Source organism: Scomber japonicus, chromosome 6 (genome assembly GCF_027409825.1).
Source record: "Scomber japonicus isolate fScoJap1 chromosome 6, fScoJap1.pri, whole genome shotgun sequence".
Classification (NCBI taxonomy): Eukaryota; Metazoa; Chordata; class Actinopteri; order Scombriformes; family Scombridae; genus Scomber; species Scomber japonicus.
This window is the reverse complement of record NC_070583.1, coordinates 9,261,259-9,274,446: the sequence shown is the minus strand read 5'-3', so window position 1 is coordinate 9,274,446 and position 13,188 is coordinate 9,261,259. Positions and strand designations below refer to the sequence as shown.

The 13,188-nt window shown below is 40.6% G+C and overlaps 1 protein-coding gene across 2 annotated transcripts in view; it reads left to right on the top strand.

Moving 5' to 3' along the window:
• pxylp1 (2-phosphoxylose phosphatase 1) overlaps window positions 1-11,391 on the top strand; it is a 21,774-nt gene extending 10,383 nt beyond the window's left edge. For both annotated transcript variants that reach the window (XM_053320095.1, XM_053320096.1), the window contains exons 4-6: window positions 3,081-3,207; window positions 9,178-9,317; window positions 9,506-11,391. In XM_053320095.1, coding sequence (XP_053176070.1) covers window positions 3,081-3,207; window positions 9,178-9,317; window positions 9,506-10,533 — 1,295 coding nt within the window. In that variant the 3' untranslated portion in view covers window positions 10,534-11,391. The remainder of the gene's footprint in view (window positions 1-3,080; window positions 3,208-9,177; window positions 9,318-9,505) is intronic.
• The last annotated feature ends 1,797 nt before the right edge of the window (window positions 11,392-13,188 follow it).

The following is a 13,188-nucleotide window of genomic DNA, read 5'->3' as shown; positions in this document are numbered from 1 at the left end:
CCTGCAATACCAATCTAACAATATAGTCTTTGATGTCTGAAAGATTTAAATGTGAAATGATCTGAGACCAGTAATAGCTCGATGAAATCAAGTTAATTATTTTCAAAATGCGTCATAGTTTCAGACCGTAAAAAACAATTTTAGACCAGATCAACATCTCGAATGAAAGTATAAGAAGCCTGAAGAAAGAGGCATGAATCCTGATTAACAGAGTGGCAAATTTAGTGAATCTCCAAGACTCTTGATCCTAGACACATGCAGCAGTTAAAAACTAAAGTCACTTACCATCTGAGAGCAGAAGGAATAACCCGATGTTTGTGAGTTTAAAGGAGGGCCTCTTGGAGTCTTTCGACCCTGGTAAAGAAATGGCAACAGTCTTCTGATACATATTGGATCTAGATGAGTCAGACCAGGTACCAGAGGTGGAGCTGGAGCATAGTACCCTGCGCCTGTAACCGGGAAAGTAAGCACTGAGACTGTACATTGTCCACATGCTGAAGTGGAGGGTTAGACAACACATCCTCAAAGCAGCAAAGGCCAAGACAGGATTAAATTGGCAAGGAAAACCTTTCTAAATATTTCTGAATCGTCCAGCAGAGATACAACAGCAACATGCTGTTTCTTCAAATTTGCAAATAAACACTTTGGTCTGCTCTACTCATCTAGGCTACTGGTAACTCTGAATGGGGAAAAATACACCTATAAAAATCCTGAAGAGGTGTGTCAGGAACTGTTAAAACCTGTCCCATTGGCTTTTGCTTTATTTATTCAAATTACAGCAAGCATTATGGATACATGTTGAAATTATAATTGATGCAATATCTGGCGATGCTAGAGTGACACATTCTTTTATGGTGATATTTTAATTTCTCCATCTGTTATGTTTATGTAGTGTTATGGTAACTTCAGAGGAACAGTCTAAACTAACTGGAATGAGTTTGGTGGTCACTTGTAAAATGAATTCTGCCTATTATTCGGAATTTATCATGGAATATCAAACATGTCATGAAATCCCTGGTATGTGACTATGTGAAAACTAATTTGAACAGAGGTGGGTGGACTAAATTGTTCCTGCCTATGATAATCAATTAAAGATGCAAACAAATAAACTAGAGGAATATACAACAGCTGCAGAGGTTAAATCAGCTGGAAAATGTCTGACATCTGGAGACGATGGGTTTAGTTTTGAGGTCTATAAATGTTTTCAGGGTGTCTCCTTTTCATACCACGTTATAGAATGATATTATAATCTCAATCCATGCCTGTCAGCATGCAAACAGCTGTCATTTCAGTAATACTAAAGCCTGCAAATCATTTTTTTGCTAAAATATTTGTAAAACATCTTGAAAGAGTGGTTCTCTCATTGGTCCATTTTGACCAAGTAGGGTTTGTAAAAGTCTGACATTTCTCAAATAACATGAGAAGGTTCTTTCACATAATGCACAGAGCTGCTTCACTCCAGCATTGAGCACTCATGCTATAGCTGGATGTTGAAAAATCATTCAACAGGATTGAATGGCCATATTTCTTTCAAACTTATAGAAGATATGGCTTTGGACCTATATGTATGCAATGGATTAGGGTGCTTTATTACAGACCACTTGCCTGTGTTAAAACAAATGGAATTATGTCTTCATCCCTTGAGCTCACTAGATCAGCAAGGCAAGGATGTCCATTCTCACCAGTCATTTGTAGTTTGGTATTAAGACCCCTGGCATTAGCACCAGAGCTAATAAGCGGTATTAATATATATGGGTATGGTTTTAAAATAAATCTGCAGGCTATATATTATTAACTCTTTCAGCAGTCTCAGTTCCACACTTATTTAAGCTCAGAAATGAGATAATCAACCTTTAGGGATATAAAGTCAACTGGAAGACAAGTGAAGTGACTGCTCAGCTGCATGACTTTTCTTTTAGCACAGCTCTCCACAACAAGAAAGTCTAGAAGAAAGAGGGAGTGAAATGTTCTGGTATTGAGACGATATTGAGATAAATGGTCCTAAATTGATTTAGACTATTGGAGAGGATCTTACTAGATGGTGTAGGAGCAAATCCTACATTTGTGTGTATCAGAAAGGAGAACGTGGAAAACACCAGCGGAGGCAAAAGGTTAGGAGATTGCTCAACATTGCTCAACAGGCCTTACCATTGTTTATCCCATCAACTCCTTGTAAGGAGTTGTTTTTCACCATGTCTAATATTTCTAGGGAGATCTTGGCCACCAACACTTAAGAATAGAATTCCAGGAAACTGAGAATTAGCCTGAACATGCCAGGTCAACTTGACCTGGTGCACGAACACAATGACGCATGACACCATACGCAATCAATGGTATAAAGGGTCTGTAAGGGCGCGCCTCGCTGCTGTTTTGCTGTTTTACCGTTCGTGGTCTGTCTTGTTGTTTGTATCGAGTACCTGCAATAAAGATCCCAGTTGGCTGTTCGACGACTTCTGTTCTCCGTCTCATATTTTAAGGTTACTAAGTTGAGTAATCGATCAAAGTTACAACAATGGGTCAAATGTCTGCTGTCTTTGTTGGGAAGAGCAGAGATAATTGACTGTTTTTTTATGATCTATTCAATGCCACTTAAATTACCTGAATATTAGTTTAAAGAAATAAAATGCTTTTAACAATGTGTCTTTGGAAGAATTAAAAAAAAAACAAGAATCAGTATAAACTTAATAAACGTATCATGCAGAGAAATAAAGGAATACTGCAAATACTTCTTCTTTGTAGTATTGTGGAAAGTTCAATACAAACATTAAGAACCAAGTTCTTATCACTGGAAGTTATGTCACATGCTTTGTTACTGGGGAAACCGTGAACTATCCTCTTTTTGTAGAGAATAGAGAGTTAGTTGTAAGTGTGTAAAGAAATCATAAATGAAAAGATGCTTTCAGATCAGGAAAAACAACTCAAAATCTGGATGTTTTGGTGTGACACTAGAGAATCCAGTCAACATAGAGAGTCATGTTCACAATGTGGAATACAGGCATTTATAGACAAATGATGATGATGATGATGATGATGATGATGGTTGTGGTCATAATATTGATTGGTTGAGTCTCTCCTTACAGGTCACAGTCCAGCCGACTACAAGCTGCTGTCTGTGCAGGTGATGATTCGCCATGGAGACCGCTACCCACTCTACTCCATCCCCAAGACCAAACGGCCCGCCATCGACTGCACCCTTTCTGTTAGCAGGTACACACACACACACACACACACACACGCACACACGCACACGTTTCCTACATGTCGCAGTCAGTTCTGCAGCTGTTCTAAAGAGGGTGAACATGTGGAAAGGCACCTTTAGTTGTGACCGATGACTTGCCATGTACATCCCTACCCTAAACATATTGCTTTGAAAATAATGTGGACATTATCAAAGTGACTAAATGTGACGGACTCTAAAAAATCATAAATCATTCAAATCAAAAAACATTGTTTGTGTGATCTGGAAAAGAGGAACAGTTGAAATGGTGTCATGAGAGAGCATGGCAGGAAAACATATGCAAAAGAGGACAAAACAAGGAAATGTAGTGACCATCACCACCTAAAAAACCCGAATAAAGAAACAATTCAATCCCAATCCAATAACACTGCAATAATCATTGTGTACCATTATGAAGCTTTTATCGTTCACTTTTTCCTATGAGGCTGTGTCAGTATCTGGTTGATACAACTCTGCAGTCTATTTTTCAGGCCAAAATTTGATGGCATACTTAAGTTAATTTCACTGGGACAATGCCAAGTAATGCAAATGAGCCAGCTCCTTGAAGTGTGAGGTGCTAAAAGAAACCCTAAAAATCAGATAAAAATGACATAAGCAACAAATATAGCACACTTAACAGAATACAGATGAAAATGAGTGTTGTGAAAACATTAGAAATTATAAATGAAAATAAAAAGCCAACTACAGACAAGTACGTAGAAAAATGCCCTGACAAGCGTTGGTACATTTCCACATGCATGGCTTGATGCCAGTGGTTTTTAATTAAAGCAGGTCACAGAAAAGAGCACTCGCTGCCACTGGCTTCTTGAGCAGTGACTCTCTTTCAGCTGTGAGTTCTGGCCACCTCTGACTAATGCCTGATGGAAAGCGGGTGGGTGTACACTCAGAACAGAGGGAGACACTGACAGATCCCACCAATTACTGCAACAGCCATTGATATCCATCCTCCTCCAAAGACCACTGGGTTGATAGCTGTCTGAAAATGAGCTCAGTGCGCTCAAGAGAAAACGCTCGTAGATATTTTTCTGTGAAATATCTGTGAAGCGTAATTAATAAGTATTACATTTGAAATATCTCAGGACCTGAAAGACACTGACTATTCAACTCTGAAGAAGATACACTTCTTTGTCTTTTAACCATCTGTGTTATTGCATGTGTCAGCTGCGGCGGGTGCGTTTGGTTTGCTACATCTGTTCTGCTGCGCTTTGGTGCGGATGGATACACACACGTAAACACACTTATTAGCATGTGTGCGTGGTCTGTCGAGGCAGAGGAGCTGATGGTCTTATCTTGCTTGATTTGAGCAACAAATGCTTTCAGAGCAGCTCTGTTAAGGCAGAACTGTGGAAATGTGGGCGGTTAATATATGCACACACGCTCACACACACACTGTCAAATGAATATCATTATCTTTTATTCATTATTCTTCTTGTCAGTATCTTTCTCTGTGCTCACGCAGGCCCTGCTTCTCTTTCAACGGGCTAGATGAGAGTTCCTGATAGGACGTTATTAAAAGCCAGTCAGCTTCAGAAGATATCTGAAATCAGCACTTTCACACCCACTTTCTGTGTGTGCTATATTTACTTCAATTTATGCAGACTCTGAATGTACATACAGATGTTCTACCATAACAAACACTTAACAACACATACCTAAAGCTAGAATACGAGACTTTTATATATAAATTAATGTCCATTGCATTTAACCCCATTAAGCCAGATGAGCTCACACAATGCTGATGAAGTTTATCAGTGCAAGATAAATCGCTCCGTTTTTTTAAGAGAATATAGAGTTTACATCTGGTATCTATGACCAGATTCCTACACTGGCACTCTGGTAGTGTTGCATTAAGTCAGTCAGCAAGGATTGGTTTGGGTTGCCATAGAGCATAAGCACCACAAACTTCCGCCAGCCGAGCCACCTGACTTCCAGTGTGTCTTTTCTAGACTTTCCTAATGTTATCAGACTAAAATGGATCAAATTAATGGAGAAACGGGTCATTTCAAGGGTGTTGTGATGCTCAAACCAAATGATCCATCGTTTTACAGCTGCAATATTAGAGACGGGGAGCCGCTCACGCATGTGCTCACAGAACTGCCGTGTAAATAGTGTATAAATAGTAGTAGAAAGAAGTTCCACACTGCAGGTTTAACATATAACAAACATTTTCTGACCCCGAAAATGAAACTTGTTTTTGAAGTGTGACCCACATCCTCTGAGATGCTTTATTTTAACCATATGTTCAATAAATTCCCTGTCACCAATCCCTTTTTTTTGGGCTGTGTATCCAAGTTCAGATTTAGCCAATTATTTTAATGGCTTTCACTGCTGCCACATCAGCTTTGCACATCTGGACAGAGCGGATTGGCTGTAATCTTTGGTGCTGGCTCAGTGGACACACAGTTTCATTTCAGATTGGTACGATGCACTTAATCTGACCATGCACATTTGATTATTAGATATTTTAGATAGCATTTATCTCTGATATTGAGATAAAAATAAGGTCATGCAGCACACAAGCCTCTTATGATGGAGGCTAGGTTCAATTTAGAAAATGACCGAAATTGAATTGTCTCTTGTCTCCCCTCAACTAAAAAACGACTAAAAGCATTTACTGACTCAGTAGTAAAAGTTTTAATTTTAGAATAACATTTTAGATCTTGGTACGTTTTCTTCTTTATAGATAGGGTTGGTTCTCTGTTACCAATTGCATTAAAAGTCAAATCTGGCATGCAAAGACACTAATTCTTACCCCACTGCAATGCAAAATGTACTGTAAGAATTCATCCAACACTGATTTATAATGAGGAAACAGAAAGCAGAGATAACATGAGCAGCCTCATTTTCATCATTTTTAAATAATGCACATAAAACATAAAACAATTGAAATCTAAAACTATAAGTCCATGCTAAAATGTCATATCCTGCTTTCAACATTTTACATTATTTGGCAACATAATTTGTAGTGTTTTGTATATAGCACATGATATGTGAGATTATTCTGCATGGTTCTATTTTACAGGAACAGAAGGATCCTAGTATGATTACACAGTTCCTCTTATGATGTTCAGAATGCTAATCGTCCCATGCATAGCACTAAAAGAACTGGATTAAGTCTAGCTTTTGAAATGTATGCTCTGGATGAGCAGACAATATACAAGTATCAACACATGCTTAAATCCCTGAGAAGTACCTCTACAACAAGAAAGGAGGAAGTGAGCAGTGATGCAGTGAAGTGGTGGAACCTGGTGGGAACTGAGGCGGTTTTATGGGAATAAGAATTCCACATGTTTTATTCATTCAACAACAGAAAGCCTCACTTTCACCATCAGTAGTAAGAGCTGTTGGTATTCATGTCTTCAATGTAATGCCCCCTGAACTTTCATATCAAGCTTCCATTCTCATCACCAGCTTATAACAATGACATCTCCCTCCTGCAACTCTCTGTTTGGATTCAGCAATCTTACATCTGGCTTTAGAACAATATTTATCTTGAAGGCGGAGTCAGGTTTCAAGTAGGATGATGAAACAATTAGAGAAAAACTCCAATAGAGAAAAGGGTTGACGTTACTAAGATACCACCATGAGGCTGCATGTGTGTCTGGATTGTTTGTGTTTTCAATTTGCTCATTTTGCAGGGAGGCAGAACATTAAAAGCCTATTTCATATTTCAGTGTGTCCTGGTAATAATGTAGGTAGTGGTGTTTTTATTTAGACCAGGATGTAATTACACGGATGTCTATGTGGTTGTGTGGGTCTGCGCACATCTGTGTGTGTGTGTGTGTGTGTGTGTGTGTGTGTGTGTGTGTGTGTGCGCTGGCACCAGCCGACACCAGCCGACCCACTGTCTCCGTCTGCGGTTAACTGAGCTCTCTTCAGCAAGGAACGTCTCCACTCTTTCCTCCTCTTCTTCCTCCACCAGTACAGCTTTTTGTCAAGGCTTTTTTTTTTCCATCATCGCTTGTTATTCTGTTCCAGTCATCTCATTTACTTTCATATTTGTCAAAGCGCACTCTCTCCCAGTTTAAACCATCTCATTTCCTCTTCTGTTTATTTATTCCTCCCTCTCAATTATCCTACCTCCCTCTTCTCATCTGTCCATCTCTTCCTCCATTCTCGCTAATCTCTCCCCCCTGCCCTATCCAGTGATATTAATCCCTGCTTAATGTAATTGGGCTCTGTAATCTTTGGTTAGCAACAATCAGCCTAATAGACAGCCTGGCTGGCTCTTTGTCCACACTAGTTGTCCATCCACTGACATCCAGTGCCCCACTGTAGCCAATTAAATCTAGATCGTCCCAAACTCCCCACAGCCGACTGATCTGCCGATGACAGAGCAGAATAGAGCGTACTATCTCACTTGTTTCATCAGCAGCATGTGCTATGTGTTAGAATCTATTATGTAAGTGAATAATAAAGTGTGATAATTCAGAGAGAGGTGGTTGGATAGATGGTGACAACAGCTGCTGATGCAACGTGACTACAATAGGAAATAAAGCCTTCAAAATGTAGGTTAGTGTTTTCAAACGCTGCAAGCACATCAGATTAGTCCTTTTACCCTTTATTTTGCCAAAAAAAAAATGCATTGTAAAAAATTGCAGCTGTCATTTGACTGTCATTTAAAATGTGGTTTTAGATGCCAGATTATGACTATTGGTCAGTCACACCAATCATGAGTTTTTTATGGTATGTTCCTGATCCAGCCCCACAATCACTATGGAAACCATCTGTGTGCGCGTCCACAGTTCCCCCCCTCCAGACCGGCTTCTTAAATCTGAGCGAGCTGCAGCTCAGCTCCCACAGATTTGTTATATTAAACTGTAATCTTCAGTCATCTCTAATCTATTAGATCACCGACTGCTCCTCTCACTGCCCTCATCCCTGCATGTGTGCGCCAGAGTGTGAGTGTGTGTGTGTGTGTGTTTGCACTTGGATGTGTATATCAAGAGTGTGAGTCCCAAGGCGAGAAATTCTTTCATCTTTTTATATCTACAATCTCTCATATTCCCACCCACACATATTGAACAGTGCTGGTGCCCCACAGTGTTGTGTTAGAGAGACATCTGGTGGTGGATGGAGGAAGTGAGCTTTGCATGCCGTCAAATAGTGAACATATATAGATCCTGTCAAAGGACAAAAATAATCACCCAGTGTTGATTAGTAATTTAATTAATTTTTCATGCAAAAAGCCAAATATTCCCTGTTTTCAGTCTCTCAATTGTGAGTATTTTGTTGCTTTTTTGTCATATGTGGAAACCAATTAGATATTTTGGGGTTTTGGGGTGTAAGTTGTAAAAAAGCTGCATATCTTTAGATTTGACAAGCTGGAATCAACACATTTTTGCTCAATTAAATAAAAATAGCCAGTTGGTGGGTGATACTTGAAAAAAACTGTGAAGAATGAAATTGTGGTGGATTCTGTTTCAGCTCAAGTGAAGATCTGATTTGATTCGAAGAAAATAACTGAAAGTGACAAACTGTCTTTATCACAATAGTGTTAGAAAGCAATAAAACTTGATTAGATGCATCAGGATGTCATTTCACACAGCATGTTCCTCAAAATATCATTTGTTTGTTGCCTAGAGATTTGACACGTGGGCTTTATGTGCCCACACTAATACAGCTGCTGTAACTGCTTCACAGAACCACACTATTCCTGCTATGTAGTGTATGGGGAGCTGTGTGATGGTATCTTCTGGGCCTTAAACATTAGAAAATGTAGCGCATTAGTTTTCATACTTGCATGGGTTGAAGTGGGTTAATGTTCCAACACAGTATAACGTATTAAGTGTCACCATTGTTGCCAGCATTGGAACAATTCAAACTAACTGGGGAAGCCACATTCATAACAGCAGAAATGAGTCTTCCAGCTACTTTCTGCTGGTTTAGAATTCTAATGAGGCTGTATGTTTTTTTTCCAACTCCCTCACCAACCATAGACAGCCTTCCCACTCCCTGCTGAACTCCTTTATCAGTCACATGGGTCAGGGAGGACGTGGCCACTGGGAGTCCCCTTTGAGCTCTGTTCCCCGCTTGCCCAACCACAGTGCCTGTGAGATGGGAGAGCTCACACAGACAGGTAAGCAAGGAATGTTTCACTACAGAGATCAGACATTTTTCTTCTGATCTCACCAAACTAAAACCGAACTTTCATTTCAACAACTTTCATAACAAGTTAGTGTCTTATGTCCAGCACGAGAGCCCTGTGTCGTTCTTGACATTTTTCTGATAGTTATCATGCAGATCTTAACTTCAGCCTTTTTCTAGGTGTGGTGCAGCACCTGCGCAATGGGCAGCTACTCCACCAAGCCTACAAGCACCACAATCTCCTCCCTTCCAATTGGTCTCCCCGTCAGGTGTGGGTGGAGACCACAGGTAAGAGCCGCACTCTTCAGAGTGGACTGTCCTTCTTTTATGGTTTCCTCACAGACTTTGATTGGACGAAGCTGACCGTGCATCATCAGTGGAGCACGTTGTTTTGTGGTTCGGCCTGCGACTGCCCCGCCAGAAACAGATTCCTGGAGGAGGAGCAGAGGAGGCAGTATCGGCTCAGAGTGGCCGATACAGAACTGGAGAGGACTTACGCCGATATGGCGCGCACTTTGGGTCTGCCCACCCGCCAGCTCAGAGCTGCAAACCCCATTGACTCTCTGCTGTGCCACCTGTGCCACAGCCTTTCTTTCCCGTGTGCTCCCATGGCAGATACTGGTAGCGGCGGGTGCCTGACAATGGCACAGTTTGCCGTAATTCGTCAACAGCAGCTAGATGACGAAGTAGATCGGAGAAGGGCAGGACTGTACCATAAATACGCCATTCTGGCTATGTACCCTTACCTCAATCGAACAGCCACCAAGATGGAGAGAGTCGCCAAGGGCAATGAGGCTGGCCGGCAGCCACGAGCAGGAGGTGAAGAGGTGTTCTCCCTCTCCTCAGCTCATGACGTCACAATGGCCCCCTTGCTGAGCGCCTTGGGGCTGGAGGAGGCCAGGTTCCCACGTTTTGCAGCAAGAGTCGTCTTTGAACTATGGAAGAGTCCCCCAATGACTCAAGGACAATCCAAGAAGAAAGCTAGCAAAGCTGAGAAGTCAAAGGCAAAAAATGGGGAACTGTTTATTAGGGTGTTGTACAACGGTGAGGATGTGACATTTCACACCACCTTCTGTCGCTCCCACGACCGCCATGCCAACCAGCCACTGTGTCCTCTGAAGAACTTCCTGTCTTTTGTCAGGAGAGACATGTTCAGGGTTGTCAACGCTACTTCCTACCAGGAGGCCTGCTACAGACGCCCTGGTTGACAGATGGAGAGGAGGGTGACTAAGTAAGGATGCAGCATTAAGAGCTGACAGATGGTTGTGTTTTTACTTGTTTTTTTTAAGTTGTTTTCCACTTTTAAAGATGGTGCACTTTTATGCTGCTCATAGTGTCTTAAAACTCCTCATCTTTTAAAAAAAAAAAGTAGTTTTTAACATTCCTGAGCACAAACTGAATGGAAAACACAAACGGTACATCATATCATGGTCATATGGTCTCAAACCTCATAACAGCTTCAAAAATTCTGTTGTGATTATGGTATGTTTTCTCAAACACCTTTTTAAGGTATAAGTAATTCAAGGGAAGTTGTATGGCACTTAGCCACTTTATTCCTACATTCTATGATACCATGGAATATTAAAACCCCATTTTCCTCAAATGCCTCCTAGAAAAGGGAATATTGAAGGTGAAAATGCTGTGCTGGATTAATTAACTTTTCAATGAAAAATACACTTTGGGCTAGTTTGGGCCATATTATTCAATATAACTAATTTGTCACTTAGCATTTATTTTGGTATGAATGTTTATCCATTGCTGTAGCTCTGTCAAATGTATTTATCTTTTTCTTTTCCCTTCACTTTCTCAAAATTGAATGCAGTACTTTGTCAGTGACAGCTGATATGATTTTAGTTTTTTTTTTTTTTTTTTTAAATATTACCGTTAATTTTTCTTTTCCTTTTCAAGGGAACAATGTAACAATGTCGTTGGACCATTCCACCACAGTATATGAGGCAGTATCAGTTTGTGATATAACCAATCACGTTCCACTTTTTTGTTTTCGTTTTTGCTTGAAGAATACTGAATCTGCTAGAGGTTCATTCTGAACAGACCTTTATACTATAAAGCACATATGGAGTGAAATAAATACTCGTGTTTTAATTGTCTTTGTCACAGTAGTATTTTCTAACAGTTGTGATTGGTTTGTTGATAAATTGTTTCCTGGTGGTACGCTGGTATAGAAAATGTTACCTAAAGAATCCCTCAAGTCCATATAGTTGACTACATAGTACATTCATAAATGACTGAACAATGAAGTGAAATAACAGTTCTCAATTGGTGTCTCTTACAATTTTCTACCACTAGGTGGCACATGAACTCCACACAACTCATTCTCTCTGGCCCATCTGTTACTATCAGTTATCCACTTTGTCAACAGTGCTGCAGGGGCAGAGCACATAGTCAATACGTTTAGATAAATGTAAAAACCCTGAGTGCCTATTCCCAAACACTAGACAAGTCGTGTATCATCATCATTAGGGACATAATAAAATACTGACAAGATATCAATTGTACAGCTCATTTTCAAAAGTGCTTCAGCATGCCTGCCTTTGTTTTTTTATCCCCTTTCAAAATCCTCAGAATTAGGAGAGTATTGACTGGAAAAAAGGCAATAACAAGGGCGAGTCGGTTAAATTACATTTGCAGTACATGGACATTGTATTTGTCCTGGCAGCTATCGGCTATTTTCTAGTGAATAAAAGGGTTCACAATTGATGTTGTGGACAGATTATAAATGTCATCATTTTCCTGTGAGAGTTTTCATTTTCTTTCGTTATGAGCTGCAGAGAATCACATTTTTGCAAAGTTGTGCAATTTGTGAATTGTACGAATTTAAGGAGCTTATAATGAAGACTTGTCAAAGTGTATCGTAAATTTACAAGGATTCACGTAATGTAATTGTTTGACAGAGGTGACAATGGTCTTAAAATGGTGTCAAGTGTGAAAATATTTGAACTCCTATAGCAGTGGATTTTAAAAAAAAATCACAGTTCTTTCAGTTGCTGAGTCACACCCTAAACTTAAGTTCACATTGTAATCCCAAAGTTCAGGCAAACCACATAAGTCTATGCAAATTTATACCTAAACTTCTCGCAGGCCATTTCCCATGTTATGCCATGACGTCAGGGTTGTTAATGATAGGAGCTAACCTTCTCCGGCTGGCCCAATTCCTCCCGCTCTTGTCCTGCCCTCTCCCACCAAACGCCTCTCCCTTCAGGGCCTGACACCCCACGCGTCTGATGTCATCCCTCCTGACCAAGTAGAGCAGCAATTTCCTCCTGCCGCAACTCGCTCAATCTTTGATGTTGTTACGCTGCCTCCGGCTTTGGCTTATACACCACCGTCTCTCAGTGTGTGTGTCTATGTATGTGTGTATGTGAGGAAAAGTGTAAAGACAGATCAAGGTGAATGTATTGGGTGTGTGTGTGTGCTTTCGCTCAATATGTACGTCAGCCTGTTTGTCTGGCCCCAGAACAATGTCTACTTGACCCAGTCTGGCAACGAAATACCGCATATAGATTTCCAAACACCCAGGCCATTTAGCTTCAATAGTAGTGGCCGAAGACTAGGCAGTGTGTGTACGTTGGTTTAAAAGACAAATGGGAGGACAGATGACTGACAGCTCAGATAGTAGGAGAGAAGCGTTGTGGTCAATATCGTGAAGAACCGAAGATGGAAGAGAGACAGAGATTGTGGTCATGGTTTGACATTAACTTCATGGAATCATCCCTGTACTCTCTTCTCTCCAAAACCACAGTTATAGCCACAGGTTTGAGGAATTAAAGAGGGAGATTAGATTTCAAGTTGCGAGGAGGTTTCGGGTGGAGGGAGGAGGAGGAACAACTACCAGACTCGGGGAC